The sequence below is a fragment of the Macaca mulatta genome, chromosome 4, assembly GCF_049350105.2.
Source record: "Macaca mulatta isolate MMU2019108-1 chromosome 4, T2T-MMU8v2.0, whole genome shotgun sequence".
In the NCBI taxonomy this organism is placed as follows: domain Eukaryota; kingdom Metazoa; phylum Chordata; class Mammalia; order Primates; family Cercopithecidae; genus Macaca; species Macaca mulatta.
The window spans coordinates 65,219,783-65,243,400 of NC_133409.1; the positions used below are offsets into that span (position 1 = coordinate 65,219,783).

Consider the following 23,618-nt stretch of genomic DNA (forward strand, 5'->3'; position numbering starts at 1 on the left):
GGAACTCCCTTTCTTTCCATATTGCAGCATGGGCATGTAGGATTAGATAAGCATACTTGATATCTGTATACACATTTATTTCAGTTCTAAGGCTTGGGTAAGCACCACTAGTTCTGCTAACTGGGTGCTGGTCCCTGGGGGAAGAAGTTTAATTTCAAATGCTGTTACATCACTAACTATGGCATAACCAATGGCATATCCCATTCTCCACAAATCAACTTCCACCAGTATGTAAGTTAAGGTCAGGATTAGCTAAGGGGACTTCTAAGAGATCCTCTTGGGCGGCATACATCTGGGCTACAATTTGTTGGCAGTCATGCTCAATTGGTTCACCATCCTCTGGGAGAAAAGTAACAGGGTTGAGGACTGCACACATGTGTATGTGAAGCACCGATCCCTCAAAGAGTAGCACCCAGTATCTAAGCAGGCAGTTTTCTGATAGCCATAAATTTCCTTTGGCACCTAATGTGCCATTTACATCATGAGTAGTCCAGACAGTGAGATCCTTTCCTTGTATTATTTTGATAGCCTCTGATACTAAGATGGCCACTGTCGCAACTACCCATAAAGAGTGAGGCTAGCCTTTTGCTACTGTATCAGTTTCCTTACTTAGGTATGCCACTGTTGTGGAGTTGTCCCACGAATCTGAGTAAGAACTCCCAGAGCTATTCCCTCTCTCTCTGTGATATGTAAAAAGAAGTTTTGTCCTGTGGAAAGACTTAAGGCTGGAGCTTGTACTAGGGCTTGCTTTAAGGTTTTGAAGGCTGCTTCTGCCTCTGGTTCCCATTCTACTAGATGAGTATTTGCCCTCTGGGTCTCCTCGATTAGAGTATAGAGCAGCCTGGCCATCTCGCTGTATCTGGGGATCCATAGTCGGCAAAAGCCAGTGATCCCAAGGAACTCCCGCAACTGTTTTAATGTCTTAGGGTGAGGACAAGCCAGGATAGGCTGTATTTGTTCTTTGCTGAGGGCCCTGGTTCCTCTGGCTAAGATTAGGCCTAGATATCTGACTGGTTGTAGGCAGAGCTGGGACTTCGATTTAGACACCTTGTACTCTTTGTTAGCTAGAAAGTTCAAGAGATCTCAAGTAGCCTGCTGGCATAAGGCTTCCGAACTGGTAGCCAAAAGTAAATTATCCACGTACTGAAGGACCAAAGAGCCTGGACTTGAAAAGTGGCCTAGATCTTGGGCCAGTGCCTGACCAAACAGATGAGGGATATCCCTAAATTCTTGGAGCAAGACCATACACGTGAGTTGGGACGTGTGGTCTGTGGGATCCTCAAAGGCAAAGAGAAACTGGGAGTCAGAGTGCAGGGGAATGCAGAAGAAGGCACCCATGAAGTCCAAAACAGTGAGCCATTCTGCTTCCTCTGGTATTTCAGAGAAAAGGGTATAGGGGTTGGGTACAACTGGATATAGAGGAATTACTGCCTCATTGATGAGTCTAAGATGTTGCACTAGTCTCCAATGACCATTTGTTTTTTGTACTCCTAGAATTGGGGTGTTGCAGGGACTGCCGCATTTCCTTACTAAGGCTTGAGCTTTTAAGTGTCTAACAATATTCTGTAATCCTTTATGAGTTTCAGGCCATAAGGGATATTACATTTGATAAGGAAAATTGGTGGGGTCTTTTAGCCTGATTTGGACTGGGCAGACATTTTTTGCCCTTCCAAATTGTCCTTCCAATGCCCAGACTTCAGAGTTGATTCCCTCTTCAAGTAGGGGACAACAAATGGGTAACTTGTTCACCATATTCACATAGATAATAGCTCCAGCTCTGGCTAATATGTCCCTCCCTAAGAAGGGTGTGAGACTTTAAGGCATAACAGGAAAGGCATGTTAAAAAAGCAAAGTCTCCCAATTACAACTGAAGAGGTGGGAGAAATACCTGGTTATAGACTGTCCCGGGATTCCTTGGATGGTAATGGACCTTGAGCACAGCCACCCAGGAGAGGAGATTAACACTGAGAAGTCCACGCCAGTATCCAGGAGGAAGTCAATTTGCTGGCCCTAAATGGTTAAACTTACCTGGGGCTCAGTGAGGGTGATGACATGAGCTGGTGCTTGCCTTGGGCACCCTCAGTCCTATTGTTGGGTCATCTGGTTGGGGGATTCTGGACCAGAGAATCTTTGTTCGCTGGGGCAGTGTGCCTTCCAGTGATTGCTTTGGCATAGCGGACATGGGCAAGGGGGCAGCTTGTTTCTCACTGGACAATCTTTCTTAAAGTGTCCTTGCAAACCACACAGATAACAAACCCTACCAGGTGATTGGCCTGCTCCATTTTCTGTTCTCTCTGAACCACCAATGTTTGTTTGTCTGAGGGCCATGACTAAGGCTACGGCCTTTCTCTGATCTTGCCTTTCCTTTTGGCCTGTTTCTCTTGGTCCTTATATAGAACACCAAGGTTGCCAGGTTTAATAATGCCTCCAGATTTTGTTCAGGGCCCAGGGCTCACTTTTGGAGCTTTCTCGTGATATCTGCGGCTGATTGGGTAATGAACTTATCTTTTAGGATCAATTGTCCCTCGAGGGAGTTGGGTGAGAGGGGAGTATATTTTCTTAAGGCCCACTCGAGGAAGGCGGAAAGATTTTCTTCCTTTCCCTGAGTTATGGTGGACATCATTGAATAATTCATGGACTTTTTCCTAATTCTCCTTAGTCCTTCTAGAACACAGGTCAACAGATGTTTGTGACTCCAGTCCCCATGATCTGAGTCAAGGTCCCAGTGGGGATCCATACTGGGGATGGCTTGCTGACCAGTAGGCAATTTGTCCCTTTCTTCAGCTATCATTCTATCATTTACGTGACTAAGATACCAGGTATCTTCAAACTCTCAGGCTGCAGCTAAAGCCACATTCTTTTCATTAAAGGCCAGGGTTTGATCTAACAATAGCATGACATCTCTCCAAGTGAGGTTGAAGGTTTTCCCTAGACCCTGTGGGACATCTATATACCTATCAGGATTGTTTGAAAACTTCTTCAGGTCTACCTTGATCTGCTTTAAATCAGAGAAGGAGAAGGGGACATGTACCCGGGTTGGGGCAAATTCCACTCCCCCTACAGCATGAAGGGACATAACCGTTAGCCCGGGGGTTTAGTGGTCCCTTGGAGATTTATTTGCTTATTTCCTTCTGGGTGGGGGAGATTAAAGGAGGCTTATCATTAACAGGAAGGGGAGCTGTAGGGAGGCTAGGATACGGAGGTAGGCTGAGAGGTCCTCCTGTGGAATGTAAATTGCAAGCTTTGCATAGTTGTGGATTATCCTTCAATGAAAAGAAAGCTTGGACAAAAGGTATTTCACTCCATTTGCCTTCCCTCTTGCAGAAAAGGTCAAGCTGCAGAATAGTATTATAATTTATACTTCCCTCAGGTGGACATTTTTCCCCATCAGAGAGAGAATATTGGGGCCAGGCCGTAGTGCAGAAAAAAGCTGCTTATTTTTCAGGGTTTGCAGGTCAAATTGGTCCCAATGTCTTAAGATGCATTTCAAGGGTGAATTGGTTGATGCCTGAGTGTTTTCCATCTGAAAGAAAAACTGCCCGCATTTTTATTGTTTGCTTGTTTCCCTGCCCAAGAACCTGCAACAATACCTGGTCCCTGCTGTTCGGAATAGTTGCGCTCACCAAAGCAGCAGCAGAAACACTAGTTTTCCTCCTAGACCACAAAAAGGACCGAGGAAGGTTGGATTTAGCAGCCCTTACTGACGCATTCTCAAAAACATGCACCCTTACCTTTCCTCTTAGACCCCAAAGAGGTCCAAGAAAAATTGGATTTAGTGACCCTTAATGACACATTCTCAAAAACCTGGTAGTTAGAGTCCTAAGCATTTTTTCATGTTAGTATTGGGACCTTATCCTTGTCCTATAAAGATGATATGCCTCAAAATGGAGTGGAGGGCCATACCCTGAGGGAGGGAAGGGATCTACAGGGTTGAAAGAGTGACACCTTTTTTCCTCACTTCTCATCACATGAATAGGAAGGATATAATTTCTGAGACTCCTCATACCCTAGCTTCAGGAATAGCCTTTGTTAGGCCTGGTAGTCCAAGGAGGGATCCTAAAATTCCAGAGAGCCTCTCCCTGACAGACTTTGGGCAAAAATTATGTCTTTCTGATTGGTGAGGCCAAATGCCTAAAGAAGGGAGCAGAGTCCTGAAATTTATATTAAAAAATCATCCTTAGAGGAGAAACTAGAAGAGCACCAAGGACAGGGAGTGGTTTTTAGAATCAGGACTAACCTCAGATAAGAGAAGTGGGAGGAAGTTTGTCTGACAGGCACTAGGACCCAGGAGGCAAGGGCCAGGATAGATAGGATAGATGGGTGAGTCTGGCTTGGGTGATGTAACTTTGAGAGTTCTGCTCATGGCTGCAGGCTCAACCAACTTTTTGTTGGAACCCCGGAGCTGAACGGCTTTCCTCTCTGTTGTCCCTTGGCTCAGCCCGTAAGTGCAGGAAAAGTGGACGCTTGTTCCAGGTAAACCAATGCTCCTGACTCCAAAGAGTTGGGGGTTGTTAGAGAGCCCTTTCCCTGAAAGCCTGACACCCATGTCTTTAGTCCGGCAGCTGCACTAGTCACTTTTAACTGGCCAACAGGTGTCCAGTGTTTAGTCCCCGAATTCTAAGGAAAAATAGGACAGAATAGCAAGTGAAGGGGATCTGGTGGTACTCACTGCATGGCGATATCCCAGACGAGCCCCCATGATGTCTGAGTTTGTTCCTTCTGGTGGGTTTGTGATCTTGCTGACTTCAAGAATGAAGCTGTGGACCTTCACAGTGAGTGTTACAACTCTTAAAGATGGCATGGACACAGAGAGTGAGTAGTAGCAGGTTTATTGGGAAGAGTGAAAGAAAAAGCTTCCGTAGCATAGAAGGGGACCCAAGCAGGTTGCCACTGCTGGCTGGGGTGGCCAGCTTTTATTCCCTTATTTGTCCCCTCCCATGTTCCATTTCTGTCCTATCACAGTGTCCTTTTTTCAATCTTCCCCACAATTAGCTACTTTTAGACTCCTGATGATTGATGCATTTTACAGAGCGCTGATTGGTACATTTTAAAGAGTGCTGACTGGTGCATTTTACAGAGAGCTGATTGGTGCATTCTACAGAGTGCTGATTGGCACATTTTGCAATTCTCTTGCTAGCTACAGAGCACTGATTGGTACATTTTTACAGAATGCTGAGTGGTGCATTTTACAATCCCCTTGCTAGCTACAGAGCACTGATTGATGCATTTTACAATCCTAGCTACAGAGTGCTGATTGGTGAGTTTTACAATCCTCTTGTAAGACAGAAAAGTTCTCCAAGTCCACACTTGGCCCAGGAAGTCCAGCTGGCTTCACCTCCCACCATCAAGGAAAACTGACTTCCCCTCCCTCCAAGATGAGGTGTGCCATTGTAGGATTCCAGCACTGAAACACTGCCATGTACCCCAGGAGCTATGGTTGCAGAGTAATCCAGTTTTGGAACCAAGGTTCAGATGCTGAGCTCTTTTCAGGATCTCTATGTGTGGGCATACATGTGCCTGTTGTTGGTAGGTCACCTCTTGGTACTTACTCCTGGAGAAGCATCACTCGTGAAAGATTATAGATTATAGATCTTTTGAGAGATTTCTGTGGTTTGGCTCCTACATTGTTATAGATATTCATAACTCATCAAAAGTTGTCTTATTTTTCAGCTTCTTGTTTTCATGTGTTGAATCATGTAGAACAACTTCCCTTGTAAAAGGCATATAAACAATACCATTACAGATCTCACTTCTAAGCTTTGCTCCCCAACTACAAGTTGTCATCAAGAATCCAGTGATTTTGTTAGCTTTCCCTTTTACCTCTCGGTGCCTTGGAATCCACCTCTTCCAGAGGTTGGAGGTAATATTGGTCCTTATTCTCAAATATTTTTCCCTGACCTCAGGACCAGTCAAATATTATTCACCATGTCTTTTGACTCTCGTACTATCACAATGAAGTTTTTTTCTATCACTCTGTTGCAAATGGAAACATTTGTAAAATACAATAAAAATGACCCAGCAATGTGTAATTGCTATAAAATATTTAAAACTCATTCTCACTTTCAGAATTCATCCCACAAAGGACCAATTTGCAGATGGAAGATGGTACACACACACACACACAACTCACATTGAGCATATTATTCTAGAGGCCCAAGGACATCGTACTAGGCTCACAACCTATTCTGAAATAGCATAGCTTTGTAGATGGGTATCCAAGTGAACCTTATCTGCCTCCTTCCCTCTTTCCCTATTTAAATACAAATACTATGGAAAGATATAAGAAAAAACAAACATCTAATCAGGAAATATTTTCTTTTCAGTCAGAGTCAGCAGAACTGGTGACTTACAGAAACAATCCAAGTTTGAAATGACAAAAATACACCCAACATAAGTAAATTCACAAGAAAGGCAAATGAATTTTAGAAATCCAAGATCTCATAAAACCATGATGGAAAGAGAAGTTATGGCCCACTGGTTTCTAAAAGAGTCATATTATTAAAATGTTAATACTTGGGGGATGTTTTATCTCATGTTATAAAATGGAAAACATGAATTTTTTCTATATTTTACTAATAGATCAGTGTTGGGATTTATATTATTATTTTCTCACAAGTTTATCATGATTTTATATATTTTTGAAAAAAATGAAAAAATAATTTGGATATTATAGTTTTTTATATTTTTAAAAGTTTGTAGTAAATTACATTTCTGAATGAGTTATAACTTCTAACAAATTATAAATTAATCAATTTTCCATGTTACTGTAGCCTATTACAACCACATTTACATACAAAATTAAATAGTTAAGGAAAGGGGGCTGGGACCTGTGGAATTGGAGAGTGAGGACTTGACACAACTTCTCCCGAAAAAAGAAGGAAGCAAAAATAAACTAGAAAAAAATATATACTAAAATGTTTTAGAAACCTAAAAATGAACTGAGGGCATAAAGCTAAATAAAAAATAATTACTAAAACTAAGAACAATGACAAAAAAAGGAATCTAATTTTATTCATTTCCTATTGATTTTGTAACAAATAACCACAAATTTCATGATTTAAAGTAATACAAAGTTTTTTATCTTGTATTTCTGAAAGGCACTAATGTTAAAATTAATGTGTTGGCAGGCCTGCATTCCTCTTACAGGCTACAGGGAAAAATCCATTTCCTTTTCCACCTTCTAGGGCCACCTGACTTCTTGGCTGTGGCTTGATTCTCATATTCAAGGCCAGCAGGACAGCATCTTCAACTCCCTCTGTCTCCCTCTCTCTCTTGCCCCTTCTTCCATGCCCATTGTCTTTTCTCCTTCTTTGACTCTTCTGCTATCTCCATCTTTTCCCTATAAGGGCTCTTGTGATTATATTGTGCCCACCTGAATAATCCAGAATATTTTTTTTCCATTTTAAGATCCTTAATCACATCTGCAAAGGTTTTGTCATATAAAGTTACACAGTCACAGGTTCCAGGGATTAGGATGTAGGCATCTTTGGGGGTGTATTAGTTTCTCTACCAAACTTGGTAGGAACAGTGGGGATCTGTGGCTTATTAACATGGGGTTCTCTCACCAGTTCCAAGGTTTATAGCACAGCAACCATGAGGACCAGCAGTCTTGATATCAATGCTAGATGGGGGCTTATCTGATTTGAGGCTTCATGGAAAGTCCCCATGCCCATTGCCATTGTTGAAAGCAATGGGGAACTTGGTGGCAAACAACTGGGAATAGCCAACATCACAGCTGCCTGAGACTGTAATACTGGCCAAGGAGCAACAGATCAGCCAAAAATAAGACAGAGAGATCTGAGTAATGTAAGAGCCATCGTGGGCTTTGATAAGCTTCTAATATTTTGGGGCACCTGAATGGCTACATACATGTTGGGAATGTGTGCACACTCAGGAGAGACTACAGAGGGTCCATCTTATCTCCTTGTCCTTGTTTCAGTATGAGACTTTAAACCAGTGAAAGTGGGGACAGCTTTGTACGCTGCCAGAACTTTGAATGTGTACTCTAAAATACATAAAGATCTCCTTGTCAAGAGTGGACGCTATACTAAATCAAGGTGTTTAAGAGAAATCTTCGAGAAAATATTGTATAACCACTATTCTGACCGATTGGTGACTCCAAGGAAGCTAGGATTAAAAATAAAAATTAAAAATTAAAGAAAATCGTTAGAAACATCATTATCTGAAAATTGCAGGGGAAATAAGACTCTACAAGCAAATTACTAAGTAAATAAACAACTAAACAAAGAAAAGCCACAATAATCCCTTGGGGAATCAGAATGCAGAGTAACTATAGTGTATTAAATCAATTGCACATGGGAACAGGCAAAAATTTCATGACAAAGACACCTAAAAGCAATTGCAACAAAAGCAAGAATTAACAAGTAGTATCTTATTAAACTTAATAGCTTCTGCACAGTTGGCCGGGCGCGGTGGCTCAAGCCTGTAATCCCAGCACTTTGGGAGGCCGAGACGGGCGGATGACGAGGTCAGGAGATCGAGACCATCCTGGCTAACACAATGAAACCCCGTCTCCACTAAAAATACAAAAAAATTAGCCGGGCGTGGTGGCGGCGCCTGTAGTCCCAGCTACTCTGGAGGCTGAGGCAGGAGAATGGCGGGAACCCGGGAGGCGGAGCTTGCAGTGAGCAGAGATCGCGCCACTGCACTCCAGCCTGGGCGACAGAGCGAGACTCCGCCTCAAAAAAAAAAAAAAAAAATAGCTTCTGCACAGTAAAAGAAACTATCAACAGAGTAAACAAACAACCTACAGAAAGGGAGAAAATTTTTGCAACTCTCCATCTGACAGGTTGTAATATTCAGCCTCTGTAAGGAACTTAAACAAATTTACACGAGAAAAACAATCCCATTAAAAAGTCGGCAAAGGACATGAACAGACGTTTTTCTAAAAAAGTCATACATGCAGCCAATAAGCAAATGAAGAAAAGCTCAATGTCACTGATCATTGGAAAAATATATATTACAACCACAATGAGATACTATCTCACACCAGCCAGAATGGCTATTATTAAAAAGTCCAAAAATAACAGAGGCTGGTCAGGCTGTGGAGAAAAAGGAACATTTATACATTGTTGGTGGGAGTGTAAATTAGTTCAACCATTTGATCTAGCAATCCCATTACTGGGTATATACCCAGAGGAATATAAATCATTCTACCATAAAGACACATGCATGTGAATGTTTGCTGCAGCACTACTCACAAAGATATGGAAGCAACCTAAATGCCCATCAGTGACAGACAGGATAAAGAAAATGTGGTACATATGCACCGTGAAAGTCAAACTGTCCCTGTTTGCTGATGACATGATCGTATACTGAGAAAACCCTAAAGACTCATCCAAAAAGTTCCTGGATCTGAAAAATGAATTCAGTAAAGTTTCAGGATGCAAAATCAATGTACATAAATAAGCAGCACTGTTATACACCAGTAGCAACCAAACTGAGAAACAAATCAAGACTCAATCCCTTTCATAATAGCTGCAAAGAAAAAAAAAAAAAACACTTCGGGATTTACCTAACCAAGGAGGTGGAAGAGCTCTACAAAGAAAACTATAAAACACTGCTGGAATAAATCATACATGACACAAACAAATGAAAACACATCCCATGCTCATGGATGAGTAGAATCAATATTGTCAAAATGACCATACTGCCAAATGCAATCTACAAATTCAATGCAATTCCCATCAAAATACCATCATCATTCTTCACAGAACTAGAAAAAAGAATCCTAAAATTCATTTGGAGCCAAAAAAGAGCCTACATAGTGAAAACATGACCAATCTGCATAGCCAAAGCAAGACTAAGCAAAAAGAAAAAATCTAGAGGCATCACATTGCCCAACTTCAAACTATACTGCAAGGCTATAATTACCAAAACAGCAAGGTACTTTCATAAAAACAGACAATGAAACGGAATAGAGAACCCAGAAATAAAGTCAATTACTTACAGCTATCTGATCTTCAAAAACCAAACAAAACAGAAAGTGCAGAAAGGACATGCTATTCAACAAATGGTGCTGGGATAATTGGCAAGCCATATGTAGAAGAATGAAATTGTATCCTCATCTCTCATCTCTCATTTTATACAAAAATCAACTCAAGATGGATCAAAGACTTAGATCTAAGACCAGAAACCATAAACACTCCAGAAGATAACATCAGAAAAAGTCCTTAGGCAAAGATTTCATGACCAAGAACCCAAAAGCAAATGCAACAAAAACAAAGATAAATAGATGGGACTTAATTAAACTAAAAACCTTCTGTACAACAAAAGAAATAATCAGCAGAGTAAACAGACAACCCACAGAGTGGGAGAAATTCTTCCCAAACTATGCATTCAACAAAAGACTAATATCCAAAATCTACAAGGAACTCAAACAAATCAGCAAGAAAAAATAACAACCCCATCAAAAAGTGGGCTAAGAACATGAATAGACAATTCTCAAAATAAGATACACAGATGGCCAACAAACATATGAAAAAATGCTCAACATCACTAATTATCAGGGAAATGCAAATCAAAACCACAATGTGATACTACCTGATTCCTGCAAGAATGGCCACAATCAAAAAAACAAAAAATAATAGATCTGGGTGTGGACATGTTGAAATGGGAGCACTTTTATACTACTGGTGGGAATGTAAACTAGTACAACCACCATGGAAAACAATGTGGAGATTCCTTAAAGAACTAAAAGTAGAACTACCATTTGATCCAGCAGTACCACTACTGGCTATCTACCCAAAGGAAAAGAAGTCACTATATGAAAAAGACACTTGCCCACACATGTTTATAGCAGCACAATTTGCAATTGCAAAATACAGAACCAGCCCATCAACCAACCCATCAATCAAACAACCCATCAACCAACAAGTAAAGTGTGGTGTATACACACACACACACACATACACATATATATGTATATATGCATATATGCACATACCATGGAATACTACTCAGCCATAAAAGGAAATGAAATAATGGCATTCACAGCAACCTGGATGCAGTTGGAGACCATTATTCAAAGTGAACTAACCCAGGAATGAAAAATGAAAGATTTTATGTTCTCACTGGTAAGTGGGAGCTAAGCTATGAGAACACAAAGGCATAAGAATGACACAATGGACTCTGGGGACTGGGGGAAGGGTGAGAGGAAGGTGAGGGCTAAAAGAGTACACATCGGGTACAGTGTACACAGCTCAGGTGATGGGTGCACCAAAATCTCAGAAATCACCACGAAACAATTTATCCATATAAGCAAGCATTACCTGTTCCCAATAAACCTATTGATAATAAATAAGTAAATAGTTGGAGATTCAGCAGTGAAAAAAAAAAAAAAAAAACAAGTTGGATAGAAAGTAATAAAGTAGGCCTAAAGAAAGAAGAAGGAATAAAAAAATTTTAATGAGACAGAAAACAAAGGAAATAAAGAAGATTCATCAAAATTAAGGCAAATTTAAACACATTCACAATAAACAAGCACTTGTTTGTGCTTGCTTGATAATTTGTTTCCAGATGATCTGCCTTAAAACAAATACTAAAGGAAGTCCTTCAGGCTGAAAGAAGGTGACATCCAAAGGGAACTCATAGCCACAAAGAAAGGTAATTATGTAGGTAAATTTTAGAAGAAAACATAAATAGATTTTCCATTTTTTTTACTTATTTAACAAATAATTTTTATAAAACTATATTGTTGGGCTTATAATGTACAAGCATATATAACACTAATGCACAAACAGTGGTAGAAGGAACAAAGAAAGAAAACTCACAATAAACTGGTAATACAAGGGGATTTCCTCAGACTGATAAAGGATAATTATGAAAAACCTATAGTAACCATCATACTTAATGGTGAACCACTGAATAATTTCAGCCTAAGGTCAAGAACAAGGCAGGATGTCTACTGTAACCACTTACATTCAACATTTTAATGGAGGTTCTTGCTAGTTCAATCAAGAAAGAGAAATAAAACACATCAATCTTAGAAACAAAAAAGTAAAACTCTATTCTCAGACAACACTCTCCTATATGCTAAAATTGTAAGAAATCAGAAAAAGAAAAACAATGAATAAGTGAGTTTGGCAGGGTCACATGATGAAAGATTAGTAAACATAAATCAATTTTATTTCTATGTACTATTGATGAACAATCAAAATTGAAATTGAGAAGAAAGTGTTATTCACAACAGCATCAATAATAAATACACGGAAATAAATTTAACCAAGTGTAGAATTTATGTATTGAAAACTACAAAACATCACCAAAGGAAATTTTAAATTATCTAAATAAAGAGATCATTTATGCTTTGGACTATAAGACCTAATGTTGAGATAGTAATACCCCTCAAATTGGTATGTAGATTCAGTATAATCACTATCAAAATCATAGTAGACACTTTACAGAATTTGATATGCTAATCCCAAAACGTATATGAAAATGCAAAACAACAACAACAACAAAAAACCAGAATGGCAAAATAATTTTGAAAAAAAAAAGATCCAAGTGGGAGAGGAACTCACTCAACTTGATAAAGACTTTCTACAAAAAAACCTATGGCTAACATTAATGGTGAGGAATTAGAAGCTTTCCCACTAAGATCAGGAGCAAGCCAAAGATGTCCTCTGTTACCACTCTTTTTCAACATGTACAAGAACTCCTAGAAAATACAATAAGACAAGGAAATGAACTAAATAGATATAATAATTGGGAAGAAAGAAAGAAAACTCCTGGCCAACGTGGTGAAACCCCATCTCTACTAAAAATACAAAAATTAGCTGGGTGTGGTGGCACGTGCCTGTAATCCTAGCTACTCGGGAGGCTGAGGCAGGAGAATCGCTTGAACCAGGGAGGCGGAAGTTTCCGTGAGCCGAGGTCGCGCCACTGCACTCCAGTCTGGTGACAGAGTGACACTCTGAAAAAAAAAAAAAAAAAAAAAGGAAGGAAGGAAAAGAAAGAGAGAGAGGGAGGGAGGGAAAGAAAGAAAAAAGAAAAGAAAGAGAGAGAGGGAAAGAGGAAGGAAGGAAGGAAGGAAGGAAGGAAGGAAGGAAGGAAGGAAGGAAGGAAGGAAGGAAGGAAGGAAGGAAGGAAGGAAGGAAGGGAGACTGTATTTGTTTGCACATGGTGTGATTGTGTAATAGATGTACCACTCTGGTAAGGGATGTTAATAATGGGGGAGGCTATGTGTGCATGGGAGGAAGGGGGATGTGGGATATCTCTGTATGTACTTCCTGTCAATTTTACTGTGAAACGTAAAACTGTTTCTTTTGTTGTTGTTGCTGCTGTTGTTGTTGTTGTTGTTGTTTTCTGAGACAGAGTCTCACTCTGTCACCCAGGCTAGAGTGCAATGGCAAGATCTTGGCTCACTGCAATCTCTGCCACCCGGGTTCAAGCGATTCTCCTGCTTCAGCCTCCCGAGTAGCTGGGATTACAGGTGGCTGCCACTGTGCCCAGCTAATTTTTGTATTTTTAGTAGAGACGAGGTTTCACCATCTTGGTCGGGCTGGTCTTGAACACCTAACCTCGTGATCCACATGTCTTGGCCGCCCAAAGTGTTGGGATTACAGGCGCGAGCCACCGCGCCCGGCCCTAAAACTGCTCTTAAAAATAAACACTTTTCTTTTTTAAATGAACCAAGCGGGGAGATTTTTACTATGTAATTTCAAAATTGGTCATAAAGTTAAAAATAATGATCAAAACACCATGGTTTGACACTTTCTTTAAAAGTTAAAGAATTTTACCATATGACCCAGTAATCCACTCCTACTTACATAAAATGTCCGGGAAAGACAAATCTGTAGAGACATACAAGGATTAATGATTGCCCGGAGTTTGTGGTGAGAACACAAAGGGACTATTATAGGACAAAAGAGAGATCTTATTTGAATGATGAAAATGTTTTAAAACTGGATTTTGTTGATGGTCACACAACTTGGTAAATTTACTAAGAAATATTGAATTAGAACCTTAAAATGGTTGAATTTTTTGTATGTAAATCACACATCAGTAGTTATTTTTAAAAATAGTCAGTGGTCTGGAAATGCTGAAAAGTTAATATGCTAGACTCAAGTCTCTTAAATCTGTTCTTGTGGGCTCACTACTGGTCTGTGGATTAAAAAGCTGCTGCTAATTTGATTTTCAGTGTTTATCTTTTATATATTGCCTACTCCACTGGACTGTAAGTTTATTGAAGGTAAAATACTATTTTCAGTATTTCAGTATAAATATGTAAAAATATTTATATCCCAAGCCCGGTAGTACTTAGCGTAGCATTCAGGCAAAGCCCAATCTCATTAAATACTAGGCCATTTAACTTGTTAATAATGAAATTTTGTAACTTAATATAAGACTTGTTCTTATTAATGGAGACTAATCCTCCTCCATTTAACTGTGATTAGAATAGCATTTTGTTAATTTTTCATTTTTGTCATCTTTATTTAACTAAAAGCATAGTAACACCAGCTAGAGGATAAACAAAATATAAGCATATAGTTATATATTATTAACATTGTATTAAATGAGACAAGTCCAATCAATGGTTGTTTTACAATAGAAAATATTATTTTCAATTAAAATGAGATATTGTCATTTAGTTAGTCATTACTGATTATTTTTTAAAGCCTAGGTTTTTTGTTTTGTGTGTGTGTGTGTGTGTGTGTTTTAAAGAAACAGCACCTCGTACACGATCTCCAACAATTTTGGAAACATCTCCACGACTTATTCGAAAAGCACTAGGATTTATGGATTTAAGTCAATATGTTCGGTAAGTTTTCATAAACATGATTGATGCAGACAACTGTGTGTTTTGTTAAATCAATTATTAAAATATTTAAATGTTTTCTGTAAAGATTTAATTTGAGGCCTGATTAAGGTGAGATGAGCTACAGAAAATATCGATCACACCTGCTGCCATTATTTAATTAGATTCAATTTTTAATAACTAGATGATAGGAGTAATATAAATATATTAAGCATATTTATAAGTTTGGAAACATTGTCAAAATTACTTAGCTGCATAAATTCAAAAGAAAAACCTACAAGATATTCTCATAGTTTTGACCACAAGTTTCACAATCACCTCATCAAGTGGTGAATCCAAATTTACTGATATTCTCCAAAATATTTTCCTAAAATATCAGTGAGTCAATAAATGGACCATAGCATATCCAGAAAATAAGCATTTATTTTTTTCTATCCCTAATGTTTTATTTGACTCAGACCACCACACTGTTGATATGATTTAAAATTGTCTGCCGTCTAAAGTGAAGCTTATTCCAGAGTTCCCAAATGAAATTTGTATCTTTTGATGATATTTTGTATCAAGGAAAACAGATACAGATCCTCTGCTGCAAACAGATGAATTGAATCAGCAGCAGGCAATGCAAAAGGCAGAAGAAATTCATCAGTTTCGACAGTACAGGAGCAGAGTCCTTAGCATTCGAAACATTGACCAAGAAGAGCAGTTGAAGTTAAAAGAAGAAGTCCTGGATATGTATAAGGAAATGCGGGTGAGTCTAAGAGCACATACATAGATTATAGTTGGCAAATTCTTTCATAACATTAAAAAGAAATTATACAATTAAATAATATTTGTACAGAAATGTCTTGAAAACGTAGGTTTTTATGATTCACAACTTCTAGGAAAACATCACAAATTTGATTCTATACATCTCGCCTCACTCCCTCCCTAAAATCCCCCTAAAATGCAGTGTTGGGAATCTATGCTGAAAGATGGGGAGAAAAGGAGAGAAGACAACAACAAAATTATTTGTTCAAATTGGAAAATAACTGGATTAAGATCACATTAACCGGCTTGAGACACACGAATCCTAAACTGGCAGTGGGAAAAGTCTTAACAAGCCCATTAGCTCCTCAGAATTCCTACAGAATCCCTCAAAGGCTCAGCAGTTGGTGGCACCACATATGTTAGGAAGTAAAAGTGAAGTAGGAGGAAAATGAAAATAGTTGGGTTTGTTCAGCTTAAGGCTATTTAGGAATTGCAGATCACTACTTCAACTTTTTGCATCCAGATTATTGTCAACCCTTCACCCCGGCAGAAGAATAGATGCCCGTTAGTTAGAGATGGCAACTTTATTGAAAGTGGGAATATCATACTAGAAAAGGGGAAATTCAATAAATGTATATGGATAACTTCCCACTATGGAGAATGAGAATCTTTTTTTCTCCCTCCTCCCTGCAACACACACGCACACACCCCTACGCATTCCCAAAGTCACTAAAGCCTATAGGACATTCTAAATATTTTAGCTACAGTGAGACTGTCATTTCCAGTAATGGCTCATGTGAGGAATGCTCCCATTTGACATCTCTTCTTGTTAGTCCAATAGGCACCTCAAACAGAACCTCTCTAAATCCAAATTCAAGAATGCTTGCCCTCCTACCCATCTCAGTGCAAACATGCCACCCCACCAAGATTCTCCATCTCGGTCAATACTAATTACATTCTTTCAGTTGCTCAAGCAGAGACTATGGAGACATCTTTGACTTCTCTCACTCCTCACGTGCAATCAGTTGTCGGAACCTCTCAACTCTACGTTGAAAATATATCCAGAATTTGATGATTTCTTACTATCTCTGTTCCCACCATCCTAGCCTAACCTGTCATTCTTTCTTATTCAGAGGATTGCTACAGCCCAGTTACTGATCTAACTGCTTCCATCTTTGCCCCTCCGCAATGTGGTCTCTGCTTTGCCACCAAAACAATTGTACCAATCACGACAAACTAGGCTTATGCTGTGGTAACAAAACCCCCAATATCACAGTGGCCTAACATAGTGTTTGGTAAACTCATTTTCTGTAAAGGGCCAAACAGTAAATATTTATGTTGCATCTACTTAACATTACCAATTTTTACACAAAATCACAGATAATACTTAAATAAATAGGATAATGGCAAAATAAATAAAACTTTACTTAGAAAAACAAGCAATAAGCCAGATTTACTTTACAGGCTTAAGTTCACTAACTCTGGCTAAAAACAGTAAAACAGCATTTCTCATTCTAGCTTTGTGTCCAGTGTGGTTCAATAGAGCATTCTTTTACTTATTAAGATCCCCAGGCTGAAGGAGCTTCCATAGAGACACTTCTACCATGATTATTACAACAGGGGAAGAGAACATGGGGAATTGCACATTGGCTGTGACTATTTCTACCCAGAAATGGCACATTCATTTGCACTCATATTTCACTGATCAGATCAAGTCACATAGTCACATACAACTTCAAAGAAGGAAACTACTTTGATGAGACCTTGATATCAAACTTGTAGCATCAAGCACTGTGAGGCAATGCATTTCTGTTGTTTAAAGCCAGTTTGTGGTTCTTTGTTACAGCAGCCCCAGCAAACTAATAAAGAGGGAGGGCAATGCTACCAGGTACCTGGAAGATAACCAGCAATATTTTGTGAATTACACTAATGGTTATCATAATGCATATTTAAAATGAAGGTAGAATCATTTCACTTCCCTAATGGCTTTACGTTTTGTTAAGAAAAAAGCCAAAATCTTCATTATGACTTCCAGAGCTTTCCGCTCTGTTCTTTTTATCAACCTTTTCCCAAGCTGACTTTGCCTTTCCACTAACAGCAAGGCATGTTCCCACCTCTGGGCCTTTGACCTCTGGGCCTCTGGGCCTCTGAGCCTCTTCCTGGAATATTCTTTCCCCAAAGTGTAAAATGGTTTACATTTTCCTTTTATGAGCTCTCTCCTCTAGGGTAACTTATTAGAGAGATCTTCACCAGCTGCTCTTTCAAAATTAGTACCCTCAAAATTTGTGTGATTGTGCCTAGCCTTATTTTTCTTTAAAGCATTTACCCTGCATTTGCATTTATTTATGAGTGTATGAAAATGTAGATATAAATACTATGCTTTCATTTTTGATTGTTCTCTGCTAGAATATAGACTATATGTGAACAAATACTCTGTTTAGATTCACTGTTGTTGTCTCCAGAACTTCAGATGAATGTCTACTTTGCAAAAGTTTGTTTAATTAATGAATCAGTAAATCAGTGAATGGATATTAAAATTGTGTAAGTTTAATTTATCATGCAGGAAATAATTTAGATTAGATTAGAAAACGAAAGGGAATTTCAGGATTCCTGTTTGTGGTTTTTGTGTGTAATAACCACGAAAAATGCTGCAGATGGAGAGGAAATGGGGAAAAAGTACTAACTCAGACAGCTTCGAGTTCACACCCATTCATTTATGTGTGAGGCACAGAGAGAGCCCTAGTTTTGATTGAAGCCATTTTAAGAGAAACATGATCAATAACATATTTCTTATCAGATAGGAGAATGAATATATTTTACACTCATTCCTCAAGGGATTACTGATGTATATTAAACTTATTTACACATGCTCCTGAAAATGTCCCTCTCTCCTGCTCATTCTCTTGCTCTGTCTCCTTCTCTCTCTCTTTAATATGTCACTACTATCATCTTGTACTTGTGCAACTGGTTTAGTCAACCCAGTTTTATTATGGTAGATACAGTACTATTTTTTGCAGAAACTTCAGGAAGACTGATTCTGACATTCAGCTTTTCCAACATCTCAGTAAAATTAAGCTGGTTGCAAAAAACATGGAAAATGTCTTGATAAATTCAAGGATGAAGACAAAGCAGTCATTTCTAGAAGAGTCTTTTCAGGCTAGCATTTGTGCTTTAATCCTTCTTCTTTGATTATATTATTTTTGAAACAGTAAGCAATTAATATGGCCACTTCCCTCTTAAGAGATGAAAGAGAAAAGGAGAAATCAGCAAAGGTGACTGAACAGGAGCAGCTGGTGAGACAGAAGACAATTTAAGAGCTAAGTGAAGTCAGTTGATCCAGGAGGAGAGCGCGTGGTTAAGCAAGAATAAGAACAATAAATGATCTTGGATTTAGCTTCATATAAGGCCTTGGTATCCTTGATGAATACAGTTTTGCTAAAGTGGTGAGAATGAAAGTCAAGCTGACAAGAACAAAGTAACCAATGGATTTGGCCATATTATTTGGAGCTTCATCAAGTACAGCTCAGATATATTTTGTCGGTGATAGCATACATGTGGGAAACTAGTAATTTCTTGAGCACAGTTACTTTGCAAGAGACAGTGGGCTTATTAAAATCTCATATAGATTGTATTTGAAATAATTTAAACAGAGAATACCTTTGGCAAAATATGTATGTTTTCTTTACCTTTGACTATGTTTTCTACAAATGTTTTTATTTGCCATACTGTGTTAAAATCTCATGAACCCTTTGTTGCTATGTTTTGTGTATTGATAAGCTTTTGAGACCATACACTAATTTTCATCTTCAATCGTTTTGCCTATGAATGTATGGGCATAAGGACAGGGTAAAGGAATTTCATTTTTTCTTTCTGGGAACATAAACCTTTACCCGTGGAACTTATTTGTTTGGGGTTTTGCTTTGGAACAGGACTCCTTAGATGAAGCCCGACAGAAGATTTTCGACATCCGGGAAGAGTACAGAAATAAATTGCTGGAAGCGGAGCGCCTAAAGCTGGAAGCTCTGGCTGCTCAGGAAGCCGCCATGAAGCTGGAGACAGAAAAGAAGACCCCAGCTCCTGACAAACAGAAAAAAAAGAAAGGAAAGAAAAAGTAACCAGGGGATGTCCAATACTATCCCGCTTCTGGAGAGAAAAAAATCTATTTGTAATAATCTATAACTGCCTGCTGATAAAACAAGATTCTGGGTCAACTGAAAATAGAAATTGTTCTTTCTTAGAAATATTTTCATGATAACTTGTTAGTTTTCCTCAGAAAGCTAGTATTTGAAGCCATTTGAGTTTAAAATGCTCTAATTTCAATAAAATAGCTTCCAAATATTTAAAATGTAATAAAATATTTGTTTGACACTCTAAACTGCCTGCATTTTTCATTAGAAGTGAAACAAGATCGTAAATTAATCAACAGGATTATCTTTTAAAATTTCAACAATGAGAAAAGTGGCTTTTGTTCTTAGAAGACATTTAGTCTCAAACTTTAAAAGTTTAAAAATACTAATAACTATGCTTCAGAATTATGTTTCAGAATTATGCTTTTTTTTTTTTTTTTTTTGAGACTGAGTCTCACTCTGTTGCCCAGGCTGGAGTGCAGTGGAGTGATCTCAGCTCACTGCAACCTCTGCCTCCTGGGTTCAAGCGATTCTCCTGCCTCAGCTTCCTGAGTAGCTGTGATTACAGGCACCTGCCACCACGCCCTGCTAATTTTTGTATTTTTAGTACAGATGGGGTTTCACCATGTTGGCCAGGCTGGTCACGAACTCCTAACCTCAGGTGATCTGCCTGCCTCAGCCTCTCAAAGTGCTGGGAATACAGGTGTAAGCCACTGCGCCCAGCCGAATTATGCCGTTTTTAAAAACTGAACTTCAAGAAACTTCCCTCATTGACCAAGCACTACCCCGGCTCAGCCAAGTGTTAGGACTCTGGATCCTAGCAATGCATCATAGTAACCCGGGTGTAGAGAGAGGGTGATCTCAAACATCCCATATCATGCTCACTAGTGTCGTGTTTTTTGTAAGACACAGATGAAGTTGTCATACCCTAGTGTTAGAATAATGCCATGAGTGGATTAACTGAGGCACATAGCAGGAAATTGACTTTCTCCAAAAGCACATTTCTAATTCATGACTATCTTAAAACTCTCATAGTATTTTTTAATCAAAGCGGTTTCACTTTGGCAGGTGATTTTACTTATCCTTTCTTATGTTAATCCTTGTTATTAAAAATATTTATTTATTGAGACATGGTATGGCTCTGCTCTCCAGGCTGGGGTGCAGTGGCACAAGCTCAGCTCAGTGCAACCTCCACCTCCTGGACTCAAGCCATCCTCCTACCTCAGCCTCACAAGTAGCTGGGAGTACAGATGCGTGTCACTATGCCGGGTTAATTTTTTATTTATTTATTTTATTTTTTGAGATGGAGTTTCACTCTTGTTGCCCAGGCTGGACTGCAATGGCGCCATTTTGGCTCACTGCAACCTCCGCCTCCAGAGTTCAAGTGATTCTCTTGCCTCAGCCTCCTAAGTAGCTGGAAATAGTGGTGCGGCTGCCACGCCCAGCTAATTTTGTATTTTTAGTGGAGACAAGGGTTTCACCATATTGGCCAGGCTGGTCTTGAACTCCTGACCTCAGGTGATCCACCCGCCTCAGCCTCCCAAAATGCTGGGATTACAGGCTGGAGCCATGGCACCCAGCCAATTTTTGTATTTTTTGTAGAGACAGGGTTTCGCCATGTTTCCCAGGCTGTTCTCAAACTCCTGAGCTCAAGAGATCCACCCATGTTGGCTTGTTTCACAAAATGCGGGAATTACAGGCATAAACCACCATGCCCGGCTTAAAAATATTTAATACTCCTATATATGGTCAACTAATTTTTGACAAAGATGCCAAAAATACAAATGATGAAAGAAAATCTTTTCAAAAATGATGTTGGGAAAACTAAATATCCACATGCAAAAGAATAAAATAGGACCATTGTCCTACGCTATATATAAAAAAATTAACTGTAAATGGATTAAAGATGTAAATGTAAGATTGGAACTCATAAAACTCTTAGAAGATTGCATACAGAAAAATCTCCTTGACATTGGTCTTGGTAATTTCTTTTGGATATGACACCAAAAGCACAGGCAACAAAAGCAAACATAAGTAGGACTACATAAAAATAAGATCTACTGCACAACAAAGGAAGCAACAAAATGAAAAGACAATCTATAGAATGGGAGAAAATACTTGTAAACCATAAATCTCATAAGGGGTTAATATTTAAAATATGTTTTTAAAAAACTCATATAACTCAATAGCAAAAAAACAAATAACCTGGTTTTAAAAATGGGTAAAGGACTCGAACAAACACCTATCCAAAGAAGACACATGAATGACCAACAGGTGTATGCGAAGGTACTCAGCATCACTAATCATCAGAGAAATGCAAATCAAAACAACAATGAGGTATCACCTCACACCTATTAAGACGGCTTTTATCATAAAGACAAGAGATACGCGTTGGGGAGGGTGTGGAGAAAGGGAACCCTGTACACACTGTTGGTGAGAATGTAAATTGGAGTAGCCATTACAGAAAACAGTATGGAAATTTCTCAAAAAATAAAACTAGAGCTATTATATGATCCAGCAATCCCACTCCTGGGTATATATTAAAGGAAATGAAATCAGTATGTTTATGAGAGGTCTGCAACCCTCTGTTCATGGCAGCATTATTTACAACAGTGATATGGAAACAACCCAAGTGTCCATCAATGAATGAATGAAGAAAATGTAGTATGTGTGTGTGTGTGTATATATATATATATATATAAAATATATGTATAAATATATTAATATATAATATATATATATATATATAATATATGTACTGGAATGTAATTTAACCATAAAACAGAAGGAAATCCTGCCATTTGCAGCAACATAGATGAACCTGTAGGGCATTATGCTAAGTGAAATATGCCAGAAACAGAAAGACAAATAATGCATAATCTCACTTACATGTGGAATTTTAAAAGTTGAACTCATAGAAGCAGAGTGTAGGACAGTGGTTACCAGAGACTTGGGGGTGGGAGAAATGGGGAGATGTTGGTCAAAGAGTACAAACATTTAGTTATAAGCTGACAAATTCTGGGTATTCAGGTACAGAATGGATGGTGCCATCAGTATCAATAGTAGTAATTACACTGATTATTTTAATCATTAGTGTATTCATATATCAAATCATCATGTGGTATACTTTGAAAATATGCAATGTTTATTTTTCAAAAAATTTTTTAAGGTTTACATTAAAAGTTTATTTTATACATCTGCCCACTTGTATATGTAATGTTACTTAATTTAATAAATGCAAATGTGAATGTTTACATTATCCTTTGCCTACTCTCAGCTTCACAACCCTATGATCCCCAGCTACCAAAATACATACATAGAAACGACCTGTTTTGGATGTTTCCATACTTTTCATTCATCTCGTATGTTCACACATCAATATTTTATATTATATCCTGGTTTGTTTTACAAAATGGCATTTTTTTAAATGCATAATATGCTATATCTTGCTTTTTCTCAAAAACAACACAGAATCTCTTCAAGTCACTGATAATTTATTCTTTTTAATTGCTTTGTAATATTCCATGGTATAAATATACCATAATTTATTCATATATAAATTTATGAATTTTATATATACATATATGTGTGTCTGTGTATGTGTGTGTGTATGTATATATTCAGGATATTCAAGTAGTAATATTTATATTATATATTCTCCTTAAGTTAGATAAAAATTCATCTGCAAACATAATTTGTCATTACAATTTAAATGATGTATCTTTGATCAATTACTTTCAGATCTTTTTTGCTATTATTTGATAGTTTTCACTTGCTTTCTTCTTCTTTACTTTTCTTGCTGCTCTTTTTTTTTTTTTTTTTTTTTTTTTTTTGAGACAGAGTCTCCCTCTGTCACCCAGGCTGGAGTGCAATGGTACAATCTCAGCTCACTGCAACCTCCACCTCCCAGGTTCAAGCGATTTTCCTGCCTCAGCCTCCTGAGTAGATGGGATTACAGGTGTGTG

At 38.4% G+C, this 23,618-nt stretch overlaps 1 protein-coding gene across 1 annotated transcript in view; it reads left to right on the top strand.

Annotated features, from left to right (window-relative positions):
- ADGB (androglobin) overlaps positions 1-19,901 on the top strand; it is a 235,704-nt gene extending 215,803 nt beyond the window's left edge. Inside the window, 3 exon segments of the mRNA NM_001193764.2 lie at positions 14,686-14,782; positions 15,344-15,527; positions 19,456-19,901. Of these exon segments, the coding sequence (NP_001180693.2) occupies positions 14,686-14,782; positions 15,344-15,527; positions 19,456-19,641 (467 nt within the window). The 3' untranslated portion in view covers positions 19,642-19,901.
- The last annotated feature ends 3,717 nt before the right edge of the window (positions 19,902-23,618 follow it).